Here is a 19,924-nt window from a genome sequence, read left to right as displayed (position 1 = left end):
AAAAAATTCAGAACACATCTAACACGGTCCCCTTTTGCTATAATATGTAAGAGTCATCATTTCAATTTTGAACAAAAAAGAACAAGTTACATACACTACCATTCAAAGGTTTGGGGTCACTTAGAAATGTCTTTATTTTTTGTCCATTAAAATCAGATCAAATTGATCAGACATATAGTGTAGACATTGTTAATGTTGTAAATGACAATTGTAGCTTGTCCAGTCTCAATGTCAACAGTGGAGAGGCAACTCTGGGGTGCTGGCCTTCTAGGCAGAGTTGCAAAGAGAAAGCCATATCTAAAACTAGACACTCTAATGTACATGTCCTCTTGCTCAGTTATGCACCGGGGCCTCCCACTCCTCTTTCTATTCTGGTTAGAGACAGTTTTCGCTGTTCTGTGAAGGGAGTAGTACACAGCGTTGTACGAGATCTTCAGTTTCTTAGCAACTTCTCGCATAGCCTTCATTTCTCAGAACAAGAATAGACTTGTTTCTGGCCATTTTGAGCCTGTAATCGAACCCACAAATGCTGATGCTCCAGATTCTCACCTAGTCTGAAGGGCAGTTTTATTGCTTCTTTAATTAAAACAATAGTTTTCAGCTGTGCTAACATAATTGCAAAAGGGTTTTCTAATGATCAATTAGCCTTTTAAAATGATAAACTTCGATTAGCTAACACAACATGCAATTGGAGCACAGGCGTGATGGTTGTTGATTATGGGCCTCTGTACGCCTATATACAGTGCCTTGCGAAAGTATTCGGCCCCCTTGAACTTTGCGACCTTTTGCCACATTTTAGGCTTCAAACATAAAGATATAAAACTGTATTTTTTTGTGAAGAATCAACAACAAGTGGGACACAATCATGAAGTGGAACGACATTTATTGGATATTTCAAACTTTTTTAACAAATCAAAAAATTGGGCGTGCAAAATTATTCAGCCCCCTTAAGTTAATACTTTGTAGCGTCACCTTTTGCTGCGATTACAGCTGTAAGTTCCTTGGGGTATGTCTCTATCAGTTTTGCACATCGAGAGACTGAAATTTTTTCCCATTCCTCCTTGCAAAACAGCTCGAGCTCAGTGAGGTTGGATGGAGAGCATTTGTGAACAGCAGTTTTCAGTTCTTTCCACAGATTCTCGATTGGATTCAGGTCTGGACTTTGACTTGGCCATTCTAACCTGGATATGTTTATTTTTGAACCATTCCATTGTAGATTTTGCTTTATGTTTTGGATCATTGTCTTGTTGGAAGACAAATCTCCGTCCCAGTCTCAGGTCTTTTGCAGACTCCATCAGCTTTTCTTCCAGAATGGTCCTGTATTTGGCTCCATCCATCTTCCCATCAATTTTAACCATCTTCCCTGTCCCTGCTGAAGAAAAGCAGGCCCAAACCATGATGCTGCCACCACCATGTTTGACAGTGGGCATGGTGTGTTCAGGGTGATGAGCTGTGTTGCTTTTACGCCAAACATAACATTTTGCATTGTTGCCAAAAAGTTCAATTTTGGTTTCATCTGACCAGAGCACCTTCTTCCACATGTTTGGTGTGTCTCCCAGGTGGCTTGTGGCAAACTTTAAACAACACTTTTTATGGATATCTTTAAGAAATGGCTTTCTTCTTGCCACTCTTCCATAAAGGCCAGATTTGTGCAATATACAACTGATTGTTGTCCTATGGACAGAGTCTCCCACCTCAGCTGTAGATCTCTGCAGTTCATCCAGAGTGATCATGGGCCTCTTGGCTGCATCTCTGATCAGTCTTCTCCTTGTATGAGCTGAAAGTTTAGAGGGACGGCCAGGTCTTGGTAGATTTGCAGTGGTCTGATACTCCTTCCATTTCAATATTATCGCTTGCACAGTGCTCCTTGGGATGTTTAAAGCTTGGGAAATCTTTTTGTATCCAAATCCGGCTTTAAACTTCTTCACAACAGTATCTCGGACCTGCCTGGTGTGTTCCTTGTTCTTCATGATGTTCTCTGCGCTTTTAACGGACCTCTGAGACTATCACAGTGCAGGTGCATTTATACGGAGACTTGATTACACACAGGTGGATTGTATTTATCATCATTAGTCATTTTGGTCAACATTGGATCATTCAGAGATCCTCACGGAACTTCTGGAGAGAGTTTGCTGTACTGAAAGTAAAGGGGCTGAATAATTTTGCACGCCCAATTTTTCAGTTTTTGATTTGTTAAAAAAGTTTGAAATATCCAATAAATGTCGTTCCACTTCATGATTGTGTCCCACTTGTTGTTGATTCTTCACAAAAAAAATACAGTTTTATATCTTTATGTTTGAAGCCTGAAATGTGGCAAAAGGTCGCAAAGTTCAAGGGGGCCGAATACTTTCGCAAGGCACTGTACATATGACTAACAGAAATGGAATAATGTGTCCCTGAACAAAGGGGGGGTCGAAAATCAAAAGTAACAGTCAGTATCTGGTGTGGCCACCAGCTGCATTAAGTACTGCAGTGCATCTCCTTCTCATGGATTGCACTGGATTTGCCAGTTCTTGCTGTGAGATGCTACCCCACTCTTCCACCAAGGCACCTGCAAGTTCCCAGACATTTCTGGGGAGAATGGCCCTAGCCCTCACCCTCCGATCCAACAGGTCCCAGACGTGCTCTATGGGATTGAGAACTGGGCTCTTAGTTGGCCATGGTAGAACACTGACATTCCTGTCTTGCAGGAAATCACACACAGAACGAGCAGTATGGCTGGTGGCATTGTCCTGCTGGAGGGTCATGTCAGGATGAGCCTGCAGGAAGGGTACTACATGAGGGAGGAGGATGTCTTCCCTGTAACGCACAGCGTTGAGATTGCCTGCAATGACAACATGCTCAGTACGAAGATGCGGTGACACACCGCCCCAGACCATGACGGACCCTCCACCTCACAATCGATCCTTCTCCAGAGTACAGGCCTCGGTGTAACGCTCATTCCTTTGATGATAAACGTGAATCCGACCATTACCCCTGGTGAGACAAAACCGCGACTCGTCAGTGAAGAGCACTTTTTGCCAGTCTTGTCTGGTCCAGTGACGGTGGGTTTGTGCCCATAGGAGACGTTGTTGCCGGTGATGTCTGGTGAGAACCTGCCTTACAACAGGCCTACAAGCTCTCAGTCCAGCCTCTCTCAGCCTATAGCAGACAGTCTGAGCACTGATGGAGGGATTGTGCGTTCCTGGTGTAACTCGGGCAGTTGTTGCAATCCTGTACCTGTCCCGCAGGTGTGATGTTCGGATGTACCAATCCTGTGCAGGTGTTGTTACACGTGGTCTGCCACTGCGAGGACGATCAGCTGTCCGTCCTGTCTCCTTGTAGCGCTGTCTTAGGCGTCTCACAGTACAGACATTACAATTTATTGCCCTGGCCACATCTGCAGTCCTCATGCTTCCTTGCAGCATGCCTAAGGCACGTTCATGCAGATGAGCAGGGACCCTGGGTATCATTCTTTTGGTGTTTTTCAGAGTCAGTAGAAAGACCTCTTTAGTGTCCTAAGTTTTCATAACTGTGACCTTAATTGCCTACCGTCTGTAAGCTGTTCGTATCTTAACGACCGTTCCACAGGTGCATGTTCATTAATTGTTTATGGTTCATTGAACAAGCACAGGAAACAGTGTTTTAAACCCTTTACAATGAAGATCTGTGAAGTTATTTGGATTTTTACTAATTATCATTGAAAGACAGGATCCTGAAAAAGGGGACGTTTCTTTTTTTGTTGAGTTTATATAAACTCCAGTTGTACTTTATCAAAGTCAGCTATGAACACCAGGCCTGGTTTCCCAGATGTTTCATTGTGTTCTATTGTTTCAAGTACTTGCCTTATATTACTTTAAAGTACTTTACTTCCGCTTGGTGCATTTTCCCATACAATGATTTTCCCATATTATAATATATTACACTTGATCTTGATTAAGTTCCTCTATTTCTTTTTCCTCTAACTTATTCTGACCCTCTAGGGTACAGTTTTTATTGCTATCTATCTGTACTGTTAGTGCTTCCATTTTCTTTGTTAATATGGACTCTTGACCTAAATTGCTTTTGTTTTAGAGATGAGTACTGAATTGCATGGCCTCTGAAGGCACATTTAAAAGTGTCCCATACAATGAGTGGATCGGCTGTACCTATGTTATGTCGGAAAAAGTTATAAATTCTTCTGTCCTAGTTAAAAACAAGTTATCATCCAATAAGCTTCAATTAAATTTCTAATATCCTCTCCCACATGTAAATTATGTAAGAGTAATAACATAAATGCCAATCATGTGATGATCCGAGCCAAGTTATTAACATGAAACCAAACGCTTTGAGAAAAACACCTCTTAGTTCACTTCAAATCAGAGATGGGCTTTCATGCGCCGTGTGGCAGCTTTAAAAACAAAAACAATATTCAAAATTTGTTCAATTAGATTTAGCTAATTATGGCTCTCTTCAGACCATGTAACTGTTCAGTTAGAAAACTTACTTACAACAATTTCACCACTGGCAATGTGAGAAGTTTGGAGTTAGAAGAGTTACTGGTGCTGTTTCACAGTGCTGTTGATCAACGATCATCAAGGCTGTAACAGCAGACAAGTTCCTCTGAAAGAGGTGGTCAGCCAAAGGGCCATGAGAGATCAAGGGGTCGATTAAAGACTAAATGAGATGTGCATAACCATGATTCTACTTGGGGTCGAGCCACAGAAGTTTCTCAATTACACTTGCTCACTTTGCACTGCTGGAATATAAAAGGCTAGAGCCAGCACCTGTGAAAAGTATTTTTGTAAAGCCCATTTTCTACCCCCATCTTGTTTGGAAATAAAGATATTTGGTACCTTCAGAATCCAGTTAAAGTAGAGTCAATGCAGACTCTGCCAGCACTGGTTTGATTGCTTGGGGTTGCTAATCTGGCTGGCCATTGTGAGAGGGCTGGAGCTGCGAGGGTATTATTGAGCTACTGTGCTGCATTGAATTGTAATGTCTGTCTCACGTTCCTGCTCAGTTGGTTAGAGATAATGGGGGGGGGGGAATCTATTGTTCTCATCGCCCCCAAATGATGGAGTTAAAGTAGCTATTTATAAAGAGTCGTACTCTTTGCCAGCCAGAAGAAGCTCATCATTTACAATCTTCTTTACCTCCAGATGTGGGAGGTTTCATTTGGTTACTGTCACCCTGAAGATGCTTACAGATTATTTGGGTCTAGGTTATTGTGATGAAAGCACAAATAAATAGCATATAATACCTTGTTGTTCCTGAAATTCCAAAGGGTTAACGTTGGCCAAACTCACCCTCATGGAAGTCTCTCCACCATGGGGCTGCTGCAGGCGTAACACTTGCGCTACCATGTGGTCTGTGTTGTGATGGAGCAGGATCCTGCGAGAGGCCAAGCCCACCATCACGTAGTGGCCCATTGGGGACAGGCTGACAGAAATGGCATTAGGACCTAGACAAAAAAAGAGATGGTTAGGCTACTTTATGTTGAGCATGGATGGGTTTGGCATATAAACTTACCGTAAAGCAAATGTTGAACACCTTTTGTCATGGTTTTACTTGAGGGCCTAAAAACAGTATTTACATTCTGTCTGAAACACTCCATACTGTAAATTGCTTTATATATAATTGGGATTGCATTCTGAGTGTCTCTTGACTAAGCAGCTATAAATAACAGACAATATGAACCATTAAATTAAACTGTCCTGCCTTCTCTGATGCCTTAGATGCCTGCTACTGTACAAGCAGGCTAACGCAAGTCATGTTGAATTTCCTAACAAACCAGTGAAGTATTTCTTAATGAATGGTTTTAATGGTTTTGGACGACAGATGAATGTTTGTTCCCACTTGAGAAACATACGGTAAAACAACCTCTTTCATTAAAGGCAACCATTTGGAAACCGATATTATTATCCAGTTAGGAATCTGGATTATATCCAAAATGGAGAGTCCCTCTCTGTTGAATGCAGCCTGCACCTGCTAAAAATCTAAAAGGTATATTTGTGTACTTGATTAAGCTATTGCCTAGTCTTAATGACTGGTAAGTGTTTGTACTGCTCGCAAGAGTAGATTAACTGTGAATTACTGTGTTCACAGCTACTTTGGGTCCAGACCTGCTCTAAATCATTTGTTTTGAATTTATGGCTAAGCTAATTAAATAGGCCTCCCACATTCCCATATCTACTTACCACCAAAAAAACTGTTGCTTAGATTAAAGCTTTAATTTGCCTTTTTCAATCTTCATGCTTAATACGCCACAATACTGCTGAAATATATATTTAAAAAACGTTTATTTGACCTTTATTTAACTAGGCAAGTCCGTTAAGAACAAATTCTTATTTACAATGACGGCCTACCCCGGCCAAACCCTAATCCGGACGACACTGGGCCAATTGTGCGCTGCCCTATGGGACTCCGGCCGGTTGTGAACCTGGAAACGAACCAGGGTCTGTAGTGACGCCTCTAGCACGGAGATGCAGTGCCTTAGACCACAACGCCACTCGGGAGCTCAAAATGGGACTTTAAAGATCTGTAAGATTGATATGACAGCACAGAACAAATATTTCGAAGCACTCCTTAAAGGGGGGGGGGGATATTTTGGGGCTTACTACAATTATATTTCATACATGTATGGTCATGTGAAATTGTCCTATAAGACCCCATTGAGTTGTTTGGCTGTCATATTGGAAAAAGGCCTCTGGGGTTAATGTGGAAATTCTGAGATGGCCCAGTATCTACAAATCTTTTTAAAACACTTTTTTTCTAGTTGTGTGTACAATTTGGTGCCTCTATCACCAAAGTTACAATCCAAAAACATAGCGGCCCCATTACTAGGGATGGGCACGGTTATTTGAATACTCGAAAATCCGAGCGGACGTTAGTCTTCGATTACCTGCGAGGGTGTATTCATTTACTATATATCTGATATTGCAACATACAAGGATATACCAGGACATTCAACATTTGTATAAAACAAAAGTTTCCCAGTTTTTATGAGTGAGCCCCATAAAAAAAAACTTCCGGTAGCCTAGGCTACACACTTTTCAAGCATGTAACTTACTGTCGTCAATCAAAGCAGCACTACAGTCAAAGGGTCCATGCATAGAAAGTAAAGTGGGAGATTTCTAATCCATACAAAATGGAATTACAGAATTAAATTGGCTAAATGAGAAGAGGCAGGCTACAATGATTAACCAACAGGTAGGCTGCTGTTTAATATGGAGTTGTTGTAGACAAGGCCGGGATCGCAGCAAAATTGCATAAATGATCCTTGCTAGCTAGCAAGCTGGCTAATTTAACTGGCTAGTGTAGCTAGCTAGCTAGCTGGCTAATTTAACTGGCTAGTGTAGCTAGCTAGCTAGCTGGCTAATTTAACTGGCTAGTGTAGCTAGCTAGCTTCTTCAAATAGATGTGATGCAGTCGAGACAGACACTACCAGATGAGGTGATAGATTGTCTATCACAGCAACAAGTTTGTCTAATTTGTGCGAGTCGGTTTGGCTACTTTCTCTCTTTCTATCTCCCTCCGTGTCAGACACACCGGCCCCTGCTTTTGAGGGCCTGGCTCATGGACTATTTATGGGCCACAGTGTTACTTCAGAACAGGGGTGTCAAACTCATTCCGTGAAGGGCCTAGTGTCTACTGGTTGTTTTTTTCTTCTTTCCTTTCAATTTCAATCAAGTACAAGGGAGGAGAAAAAATCTCGCAGGCACTCCGGCCCTTTGTAGAATTAGTTTGACACACGCGCTCAACAGAGACAACGACTCGCCGAATCTCTTGGAGTAGAGCATCTCTCCCAGGTTGTGAGGCGCCAGAGAGTAGATAGCCAGGATGCCCTCGTCTGGGAAGCCCTGCTGGCTGCTGGGTATGAACACGGCCAGGAGCTGCCCGTCTGCAGAGATGTCACAGCTGGCGTCATTGTAGATCTTGCAGTTCTGCACCAGCACGTTGACCGAGGCTGCGGTGGAGGAGACAAGACAGATGTGAGCGTTGTTTCACACATCTCCCGCTGTGTACATGTCTGCTGCACATCAACTATACAAAAGAGGTCATGTTGTAAAAACAGGTGAATGTCTCCGAAGTTGGAAGGGAGAATGCAAGGAGAAGAAAAGGTTGACATTAGCATTCAATCATATTAGCATTCAACCATAAATGTTTGTTAACAATACTGGTCATATTAGTCACACTCAAGTAAGTCCTAAACTAGTTCACATTGCGTTGACATGTCATGTAAATTGCTTTAAAAAAAAAAAAATGAAAGAATAGTTCCCATTTCCAATAAACTTCCAGACAGCATTGCTAAGAAAACAAATGCTAATTTCAGTCTGTTCAGAAATATTTACCGAAAGTGAAGACTTGAAAAAGGCATTGAAAATGTATTTTGGTATTGATCTTAATGTTACATTCCAACACCTGGCATCATCCCTTACCGTCTCCCCAGAGGAGACAACGATCCAAAACATGATTAAGTCATTTCTCAAAGAAGGCTGAGAGCGGCGGCTATATGAACACGTAACTCTCCTCCAAGTGTTGAGATACTGTAAGGAGAAGGGAAGTAATACTGTTAATTACTATACTGACAACCTGATGAATTGATGGAAATAGGCTAAATAAAATGCATTCCATTTTTAGAGGGAAAATATCCACAAGCACATTGGCAATGTCATGCAATTTAGATTGTATCAGCCATTCAACATCAACAAGAAAAAAACAGCTTTCCTAAAAGCTAAGGGTCCCAAATAAGAGTATAAAACAGTGTTTCTTTTACAAATAAAGGGTGCCCTTATGGCAAGCTGTGCCAAAGCGAACAAATGGGTCACATACAGCAGGCAGTAGAGGGATATAATCAGTTAGCTGCTAGCAGACCATGCTCCAGTTCCTCTAGCTGATCATTCCCTGCCTACACCTTGGTTGAGAGAGCAGAGCTCTCCTTCCAATAACCTAGCCCAAGAATGCCTGTCATGGAACCAATATCCGTGGTCTATTTGGGTCCAGTGAGGACAATTGTGATGGCTGGTGAGGGAGGGGTGGACAGCGTGCATAGTGTATGGCCCATACAAGGGGTGATAACAGCTGCTTGTGGGGAAGATTCAAGCTGGGCCATGATAATTAAGTAAAGCAGTGAAGTAGTAGCAATGTAGGGCCGGGGCCTTGGGGGCAGACCCTGTGTTTTCCTCTGTGACAGCTTTATGAGCTCAATCCATCTTGCACAGCTAAATGGACAGAGTGGGCATGCCACGCATGCCTAGTGAAGCAGCAACTTGTGTACATCCATTTGTCCTTTCACAAACAAATACACTTTGTATAGGGTACACTATATGCAATGTATGAGTAACAGAGAGTTGAGCACAGTTGTCAGTTAAAATGTTGAGAAAGTTCACTTGCCTCCAGATAACTGAAATCTAGAACCGTGTAGACAAATGTTATCTCCTGTGGCTCCGTATAAATTAGAACATGTAGGCTATATTTAAAAACCACTTCAAAAACAACTGCCAAAGAAATACTGCCAAAAAGCAGTACAATTCCCATGACTTAGACTGCCCAAGCATGAAATTGTTTTAGCAACAACAATATCAACAACAGCTAAATACATTAATGTAAGTGGAGTAACCATATTACTGTAGCAAGAAACCATTATTACATTTTCCCTTACTGTTAAGTAGCCTAATTAAAATTAATGGCTGGCCATTCTGACAAACAACAATCTTAAGCAACAATAATCAAAATGATTGGTGTTTGCGTAAGATGTATTTATTTGTCTCGTACACAGAATGTGGGATAAGTGGAGGATTGTCAAAATGAAAATGGATACTTTTCATTGTCACGCAATACACCTTCACAATCAAATGCTAAACTAATACATTTATTTACGGCGAAATTAAACCTCAAAGCCTCTCAGCAACAAAATTGGCCCAGCTAGCTGCCAAACATACTGTGATTGGCATTTTAAGAGAACAATCTATACTATGCCAATGGGATGAGATGTGGCAAACATCCATTGGACGGATGGCTTTGTCTGGTGAGGGAACCGTGGCATTGTTTCACAAACTGTTCTAGGCTTAGTGAATATTATAGCTGACCTGGTTTTTCTTTTAAAGGCACTCTCTTGTGCCATATCCTGTCATCGATCAAATCGACATCGCTCGTCCGGCACGGCCATACCATTTCAAACACTCTCCTTACTTAGCTCCCAGACAGGTTTGTTTAAAATCTCATTTTCGTTGAGGACAGAGGATGCCCCTCCTCTGCCAGCTTCCTCTTGCTCCCTCACCCTCTCTCCACATTATTTGGCAGTTTTTCGCACTACAAATTAGCTTTCCCCTTCAGCCACTCACAGGCGGGATATTCTGCCAGTAATGGCGCAAAGCTCTGACTAAGTCGGGATGAGAGGAAAGCAACTTTTGTGCCCCCACCCTTATGTTTCCTAATCCAGGACAGTTCTGGGAGGAGAAGATGGGAGCTTCCTGGCCATTCAGTTTATTTTTTTTTGAGGATGCTGGCTTGTGATCTCTATTCCGCCAGCAGGCATACAGCTGAAGTCGGAAGTTTACATACACACTCCGTTTTTCACAATTCCTGACATTTAATCCTAGTAACAATTCCCTGTCTTAGGTCAGTTAGGATCACCACTTTATTTTAGGAATTTGAAATGTCAGAATAACAGTACAGAGAATGATTTATTTCAGCTTTTATTTCTTTCATCACATTCCCAGTGGGTCAGAAGTTTACATACATAAACATAAATTGTTTAACATGGGTCAAACATTTTTGGGTAGCCTTCCACAAGCTTCCCACAATAAGTTGGGTGAATTTTGGCCCATTCCTCCTGACAGAGCTGGTGTAACTGAGTCAGGTTTGTAGGCCTCCTTGCTCGCACACGCTTTTTCAGTTCTGCCCACAAATGTTCAAAGGATTGAGGTCAGGGCTTTGTGATGGCCACTCCAATACATTTTGCCAAAACTTTGGAAGTATGCTTGGGGTCATTGTCCATTTGGAAGACCCATTTGCGACCAAGCTTTAATTTCCTGACATGTTGCTCCAATACATCCACATATTTTTCCTTCCTCATGTTGTCATCTATTTTGGTAGGTGCACCAGTCCCTACTGCAGCAAAAGCATCCCCAAAACATGATGCTGCCATCCCCGTGCTTCACGGTTGGGATGGTGTTTTTCGGCTTGCAAGCCTCCCCCCTTTCCTCCAACATACCGATGGTCATTATGGCTAAACAGTTCCATTTTTGTTTCATCAGACCAGAGGACATTTCTCCAAAAAGTACAATCTTAGTCCCCATTGTGCAGTTGTAAACATTATTCTGGCTTTTTTTATGGCGGTTTTGGAGCAGTGGCTTCTTCCTTGCTGAGCGGCCTTTCAGGTTGTCGATATAGGACTCGTTTTACTGTGGATATAGATACTTTTGTATCCATTTCCTCCAGCGTCTTCACAAGGTCCTTTGCTGTTGTTCTGGGATTGATTTGCACTTTTCGCACCAAAGTACGTTCAGGAGAAAGAACGCGTCTCCTTCCTGAGCGGTATGATGGCTGCAGATGTTTGTACAGATGAACGTGGTACCTTCAGGCGTTTGGAAATTGCTCCCAAGGATGAACCAGACTTGTGGAGGTCTACAATTGTTTTTTGAGGTCTTGGCTGATTTCTTTGGATTTTCCCATGATGTCAAGCAAAGAGGCAATGAGTTTGAAGGTAGGCCTTGAAATACATCCACAGGTACACCTCCAATTGACTCAAATTATGTCAATTAGCCCATCAGAAGCTTCTAAAGCCATGACATCATTTTCTGGAATGTTCCAAGCTGTTTAAAGGCACAGTCAACTTAGTGTATGTTTTCCCCCACTGGAATTTTGATCCAGTGAGTTAGTTATAAGTGAAATAATCTGTCTGTAAACAATTGTTGGAAAAATTACTTTAGTCGACTTGCCAAAACTATAGTTTGTTAACAAGAAATTTGTGGAGTGGTTGAAAAACTAGTTTTAATGACTCCAACTTAAGTGTACGTAAACTTCCGACTTCAACTGTATATACACGGGTTGGATTTGCAAAAGACAGCAGACAATGTCTGTCGCATAACAAATACGTCTAGGCAAGCAAGGTCAAAAAGTACCAGGCAGATTTAAAGAGAAAACAACAAAAGTTATAACACTGCATGAAAAGTATGTTTGGTACCGACTTTGTGATAGAAATGGCACTGGAATAAAATACGGCACCTAAACTGTGACAGTGAAGAGACGTGCCACCTCATCCATCCGAAATGTCACTAATAGGAGAAATGAACTAAATAGGAGGATGGGCAATGTAATCCCTTCCTTGGGAGATTACTATCCAACTTCCTCCATGCCCCAACCGCTCTACAAGACATCTGAGGACACATTGGTTTTACACTTTTTGTAAGAATATGTGTGGCTAGCTTTCTATGAGTGCTATTGATGTGAATGCACTGTTCCAACAACCAATTCAATTTAGCGAGAGAAGAGAGAGTGGGGCCTTTGAAAATGTTTCACGATATCGGCACGGTTCCACACTTATGCAATTTGCTTGAAACCACCAATTACTCTCCAAGAGTGAAAATACTTGTTAGCATGTGAACTAGGTCTGTGCAGTATTGCAATATTTTTTCAAGGGAAAAAATGAAAACACGAAGCAGACCAAACTCTTTGGTCCTTTAAAAACCTTGCTGTATGTAAAATATTGTGTCCTAATAGCTTGGAAAAATGACTCAATGACAACATTAGGGCTGTTTTCCTAAAGAAGTTAAATTCGCTTAGTGTTTTTTTCCTTGCCAAGATACTATAGAGTGCTGCGATACTGGTATTGTCTCGTCAGGGTTAATGTTAGCCGGTAAATGCCGTCTTTTGGCCGATAAAATAAATTCAAAGACGATAAAGTACATTTGTTGCTGGACGGAAGAAATAAAATAAATTTTAAAATAATGCTTTTTATTAATTGATGGAAATACTACTCGATGTGCTCCAACTTCAAAGGCAAATATACTTCATAGGTGTAACGGCAGATCTCCTCTTCGTCTGAAGAGGAGTAAGGATCGGACCAAGATGCAGCGTGGTAAGTGTCCATAACTTTAATCAAAGAAAGCACTGAACATTGAATACAAAAATAACAAAAGAAACGTGAAGAAACCAAAACAGTACCGTGTGGCAACAAACACTGACACGGAAACAAACACCCACAAACCAACAGTGAAACCCAGGCTACCTAAGTATGCTTCTCAATCAGAGACAACTAACGACACCTGCCTCTGATTGAGAACCATACTAGGCTGAAACGGAAACCAAACATAGAAAAACATAGACTGCCCACCCCAACTCACGCCCTGACCCTACTAAATAAAGACAAAACAGAGGAAATAAAGGTCAGAACGTGACAATAGGCTAATAAAGCCACAACCTGCTTGGAAATTAGTGTTGGGAGTGTGTATTTCTATTTTTATTTACGCAAAAAAATGTGAGGTTCTCATAAGGGACTTCAGCTAAGTGTACCCAGACTGAGGTAAATTGACAAAGATTTAGTTGATTATCCCCGTTTCCAGTGTGACCACTGAGAGGGGATTCTTTCTCCAAAACAGAGTAAAGACAGCCTCAAGATCACGCCTTCTTGAGGACCAAGTAACGAGGCTGATTTGCACAAGCTGCTGCAAGGAGTAGGACAGCGTTGACTTCCCAACAGCAGCAGCTCACTTTGAGCAGGCCAAGGTCTGCCACAAACGCAGGTAAAGAGGCAAATTGTTGTGTTCGTCAGGCCCTGTCCTAGCAGTTTTGCTGCCCAAGGCAAGATCAACATATGCCGCCCCGTGTCATGAACAGTATAAAGATCTGGAATGGATTGATAGACTAGAATAATGATATGCACAACTGGTGCATTTCAGTTGAGGTTATTCAGTAGCACCTGTAAATAAAACATTGTTGCCAACTATTCACGTCAAAATACAAAGAATTACAATGTTGCCGTCACCAGACAGCGAACTGCCTATACTAGGAAACGGAGTTGTTACCAATGAGCCACGTATATCGCACATAACATCAGTCAAGACCCCACGATAGCTAAAATTACAATAAAACGTTATAACATCCTCCAGTAGAACTGTAAAAAGAGTGAGATATAATTTAAGCCTTGGAAACAAGCGCTTTCGTTAATGCATGGAGCAGGACTCATTTCACTGGAGCATTGTAAAATATGATATTTCTCAATGAACGAATCAGCCTTAACGAATATAGTTTATTTACGTATCGAATTTGATTGTCCAAAATCAGTTTTATAATTTGCTCATTTTGCGTCCGCCTAGAGTGTCCTCTTTCCACTGCTGTGGTGCCGAATCGCAGTGGTTAACAATTTATACGATTTTACTGAGATACAGTTCATATGAAGAAATCAGCTAATTTAAATAAATACTTCCAAATTCTCTAAAACGATGTTGAGGTGACTTATGGTAAAGAAATGAACATTCAATTCTATGGCAACAGCTCCGGTGGACGTTCCTGCAATCAGCATGCTAATTGCAGTCTCCCTATTACTTGAGACATCTGTGGCATTGTGTTTTGTGACAAAACTGCACATTTTAGAGTGGCCTTTTATTGGCCCCCAGCACAAGGTGCACCTGTGTAATGATCATGCTGTTTAATCAGCTTCTTGATATGCCACAGCTGTCAGGTGGATGGATTATCTTGGCAAAGGAGAAATGCGCTTTTTGTGTGTATGGAACATTTCTGGGATCTCTTATTTCAGCTCATGAAACATGGGACCAACACTTTACATGTTGCGTTTATATTTTTCTTCAGTGTAGTGAATCCTAACCCTAAACTTTTTCCTAACCAGCTACGACAAGTCAAATCTGACGTTAATTTGACTAAAACTGGATCCCTTCTAGCCACGACCGGCTGGCCCTGGTGTTTGTAGACAGCCATTTTTATTTTTGTTATTAGGCCGGGGTTGTATTTGAGTGGCCTAGATTGCAATTGAAAACAGCTGTGTTTTGTTATTTATTAATTCAATGTTTCATTCATGGTCCTACATGTTCATTCGCAAATTATATTAGACAAATATTATATTTTGAAGATGTATTTCATTACTGTGTAGGTGACTTGTTCTTCTAGGCCAAATGTTTTTTCTTATCTAAATAATATTCAATTATGATTTGCAGCAGGGATGAAGATGCAAAGGGCAATGTTTTGCTTTTCAATAAAAAAACCTGTCATGTCGGTATAAGAACATTGTTCTACTTCATTTTATTACAACTTTTCAGGCAAATTTCTATTCTATGAATTACAATAATCTACATGTGATTTGGAGCACAGTGGGTGGACGCCCTAACGCGTTTCACACCCAACGCATATGGATGTCCGGTAAATTAGAATCCTGCCGGTCACGTTGTCCAGCGCCAAATTTTCCTGACGCAAACCCTGATGTGCATGCCTATCCATTGAACGTGAATGACCCCTGCTGCTGCAGATGTACTAGTGGACTGGTCAAAACAGCAGAGACCGCAAAGAAAGTGGGATTCATAATAAGACGTCACAATAAATGAGGATGACCTAGGAGAGCCTGTAAGTTGTTCCATCACTGCTAATGTAGAGAACCAATAGCCTACCGAAGTGCTTTTTTAAACCATATTATTGTTTGCCCTAGAAGATAAAGATACAGGATAATGACTCAATTAAGCAGCAACACACAGACGTTCAACTTAACTAACATCCCACACTGTTATGTAATTGCACAACTTTTTCTTTGCAATATGTCTCGCTGAATATGTGCATTAGCATATCAGCCAGTCTGCATTTGGCAAGAACTACGAGATCAAGATGGGGAGAGCCATATGCAGTGACTGTGATTGTATTTCAGACCCTCTGCTTTTAATCATTGCTGAGAAGCTCCACACACACACACACCGGTTAACGCATCTCTTCCTCTTTCCCAAACAGCTGTTACAGTACATTGTTAAAGGCACCACCCACATCAATTATATATGAGCAGCATTCCGAAGAGGGCCCATAGCCCAGTCTGTCTGTGGAGCTTAGTGGAGAGCCATACACACCACATTGAGTTCACAACTTACTCTCACAGAGGAGGAACAGGGAATATCTGCTGTACTAGCATTCTGAAATGAAGTTCTTATCAGGAGGCAAAGTTATCATTATTGCTTTTAAATTATTTACATTCATTCCGGTGATTTACCTAGTCTTTTTTTCCATAATATAAGCGTTGAGCTTTTGTTACAAATGCATAGGTCAGATTAATTCAATATTGTTTTAATTTGACATGTTCTAACTCTTGACTTCAGTTCAGGGCATCCCTGTTTGAATTCTATAACACATCAGTATTAAAAATAACTTTTCAGATTAGATGTCAATAGCATATTGCCCTATAAGCTCATTATAGGGCTCATGGCCCTGGGTTTGAACTCCTCCCTATGTAACTGGATCCTGGACTTCCTGACAGGCTGCCCCGAGGTTGTGATGGTAGGCAACATTACATACTTGTCACGGATTTTCAACACGGGTGCCCCACAAGGGTGCGTCCTCTGTCCCCTCCTGTATTCCCTGTATACCCAAGACTGGGTGGCCACACACAGTTCCAACTCCATCATCAAGTTCCCTGACAGTAATAGGCCTGATTTACAACAATGACGTGACAGCTTACAGGGAGGAGGTAGGTACTCTGACGACGTTGTTCCCATGCTTGACATGCCCCCAACCTCATCAATGGGGCCACTGTGGAGACGGTCAGTAACTTCACATTTCTCGGCGTACACATCTCAGAGAAACTGAAATGGTCTAACCAAAAGGACACCGTGGTGAAGGCACGACAGCGACTCTTCAACCCATGCATGTGTAGAAATTCGGTCTGTCCCTGAGGGCCCTCACAGGGTTCTACAAGAGCACCATCGAGAGCATACTGTAGGGCTGAATCACAGCCTGGAATGGCAACTCCACTGCCGCGGACCGCAAGGCTCTTCAGAGGGTGATACGTGCAGCCGAACACACCATTGGATGCACACTGCTTGCCCTACAGACAATCTTCAACACCAGATTTCACAGGAAGGCCAAGAAGATCATCAAGGACCCCAGCCACGCCCTGCTCTCCCTGCTTCAATCCCTCAGACAACACAGAAGAGTCATGGCAAAAACTGGGAGACTGGCGAATAGTTTCTACCATCAGGCTGCAGAATAGTCAGCTACCTGCTCCCCCCTCACGCCTGCTTGTCCCCCTATGGATATCCCACCCACACTTCCCCTATGGACATGTCTAAAATCACATTGCTGGGAGTGGGTGAGTCACATCTCACCAATCGGAGGTATATTGTTGGGCAAAAAAATAAAAAAATAAGGGCAGGGTCCCCCAACTGGCAGCTCGCGGGTGATATATATGGTCCCCCAAGTTTTTGAGCAAAAATAAATTACTTTATTTTTCCTTTTTTTGGACATAAGACCGTAAAAACACCAGCAAATCAGCTGCAAGTGATTTTAATTTAGAAAGTCTGTTCCAAAGTATTCCCACACATAAGAGATACAGTGCCTTCAGAAAATGTTCACACCTTGACATTTTCCACATTTTGTTGTGTTAGAGCCTGAATTTAAAATGAATTAAATTGCATTTCTTTGTCACTAGCCTTCACATAAAACCCCATAATATCAAAGTGGAATTATGTTTTTCAAAATTTTTACAAATGAAAAATGAAAAGCTGAATTGTCTTGAGTCAATAAGTATTCAACCCTTTGTTATGGCAAGCCCAAAATGAATTCAGAAGTAAACGTTACAATAATAGATATTAACGTTATTTTTTAACGATTACCTCATCTCTGTACCCCACACATACAATTATCTGTAAGGCCCCTCAGTCGAGCAGTGAATTTCAAATACAGATTCAACCACAAAGACAAGTGAGGTTTTCCAATGCCTCGCAATCTATTGGTAGATTAAAAAAATACAAAATAATAATATATATCCCTTTGAGCATGGTTAAGTTATTAATTACACCTTTGGATGGTGTATCAATACAACCAGTCAATATAAAGATACAGGTGTTCTTCCTAACTCAGTTGCCAAAGAGGAAACGTTTAACGGCTGTAATAGGAGAAAAGTGAGGATGGATCAACAACATTGTACTCCACAATTGTGTACTCCACAATACTAACCTAATTGACAGAGCAAAAAGGAGGAAGCATGTAAATAACACAAATACTCCAAAACATGCATCCTGTTTGCAAGAAGGCACTAAAGTAATACTGTAAAAATGTGGCAAAGCAATTCACTTTTTGTCCAGAATACTAAGTGTTATGTTTGGGGCAAATCCAATACAACACATTACCAAGTACCACTTTCCATATTTTCAATCATAGTGTTGGCTGCATCATGTTATGGGTATGCTTGACATGGTTAAGGACTGGGGAGTTTTTCAGGATAAAACATAAATGGAAGGGAGTTAAGCACAGGCAATATCCTAGAGGAGAACCTGCTTCAGTCTGCTTTCCACCAGGCACTGGAAGATGAATTCACCATTCAGAAGGACAATAACCGAAAACACAAGGCAAAATCTACATTGGAGTTGCTTAAGAAGAAGAACATGTTCCTGAGTGGCCTAGTTATAGTTCTGACTTAAATCTACTTGAAAATCTATGGCAAGAATTGAAAATGGCTGGTAGACAATGATCAAAAACCAATCTGACAGAGCTTGAAGATTTGGAAAATAATAAAATGTGCAAATGTTCCACAATCCAGGTGTGGAAAGCTCTTAGAGATTTACCCAGAAAGACTCACAGCTGTAATCGCCACCAAAGGTGTTTCTACAAAGTACTGACTCAGTGCTGTGAATGCTTATGTAAATTAGATATTTATGTACTTCATTTTCAATACATTAGCAAACATTTCTAAAAACATGTTTTCACTTTGTCATTATGGGGTATTGTGTGATAATTAAAAAATATATATTGATTTTGAATTCGAGCTGTAACAACAACATTTGGAATAAGTGAAGGGGTATGAATAATTTCTAAAGGCACTATATATGTGATCGTGTAAGCAAGGTTTGAAAATGATTATTATTTAGTCAAATATCATATCTGTTTGGGCTTCTTGCGGTCAACAAATTATTTGCAGTCTACAAATTATGTTCCACCACACTAACGATCCGCTCAAGAAAAAAATCATCCCGTGGATGAATTTAGTTGATGAAGCCTGGTCTAGGGAACAACATAGGCTTCAGCTTCCTGTATTCTGGGATAAGTTTCCTGTTTCTTCAATTCTTATTTGATTTCCCCCCCCCCCCCCAAAATTAACAATCTTTTAACATTGCCCAAGTTTGGACAATTAGCATGGGGACCAAACACTCAAGTTACAGACCTTTGGTACGTACAGAGGTGAATTAGAAGTGAAATCCTCTATAAAAGTCATGGCTTAGTTTGAGGATAATGTTCTTTCCCAATGTCTATTGTAGATAAGGGGTATAATGATACACTGAACCGCTAGGAGTACACTACAGTAACTGCCGCTGGCTTCGGCAAAAAAAAAAAACTTAAAATAGACACTGTTACGTAACATATTACAACCTTTAAAATAATAGCTTGTCAACAAAACCCTCAAACACGGAATGTTAAAGAAAACGAAACCCAGAAAAGGTGCTTGATTGGGCACTGAATGCATTAGAGCAGAATAACTCAGTGGGTTTTATATTTAGAGGTGGTGTTCTGAGCAGAGGGCCTCTGCTCTCTGTCTTTGACCTGATGTCAGGAATAACCTGGCCTGAAGCAGAGTAATAACCAGACCATGACACTATGTGAGCCTGATGATAAACAGAGCCACTGAATCTCCCATACCCTTAAGTATGGGACAAAAGTAGAATGCACTCAGCATGGTCCTGCGGGGATAGTACTGTGAAATGAAACAGACCATTAAGACCAGTGGCGGGCAAGATGGACAGAGAGAGAAAGCATTACA

The 19,924-nt window shown here is 41.3% G+C and overlaps 1 protein-coding gene across 4 annotated transcripts in view; it reads right to left on the bottom strand.

The window, feature by feature from the left end:
• LOC110506316 (muscarinic acetylcholine receptor M4) overlaps positions 1-19,924 on the bottom strand; it is a 160,554-nt gene that overhangs the window by 89,677 nt on the left and 50,953 nt on the right. For all 4 annotated transcript variants that reach the window (XM_036963976.2, XM_021585845.3, XM_090221908.1 and 1 more), the window contains 2 exons: positions 7,739-7,927; positions 5,268-5,422 (listed from right to left, as the gene is read on the bottom strand). In XM_036963976.2, coding sequence (XP_036819871.2) covers positions 5,268-5,422; positions 7,739-7,927 — 344 coding nt within the window. The remainder of the gene's footprint in view (positions 1-5,267; positions 5,423-7,738; positions 7,928-19,924) is intronic.

This window comes from Oncorhynchus mykiss, chromosome 26 (genome assembly GCF_057628025.1).
Source record: "Oncorhynchus mykiss isolate SJ-2025 chromosome 26, ASM5762802v1, whole genome shotgun sequence".
Classification (NCBI taxonomy): domain Eukaryota; kingdom Metazoa; phylum Chordata; class Actinopteri; order Salmoniformes; family Salmonidae; genus Oncorhynchus; species Oncorhynchus mykiss.
The sequence above is the reverse complement of the archived record's forward strand: the minus strand, read 5'-3'. Positions and strand labels throughout refer to the sequence as shown.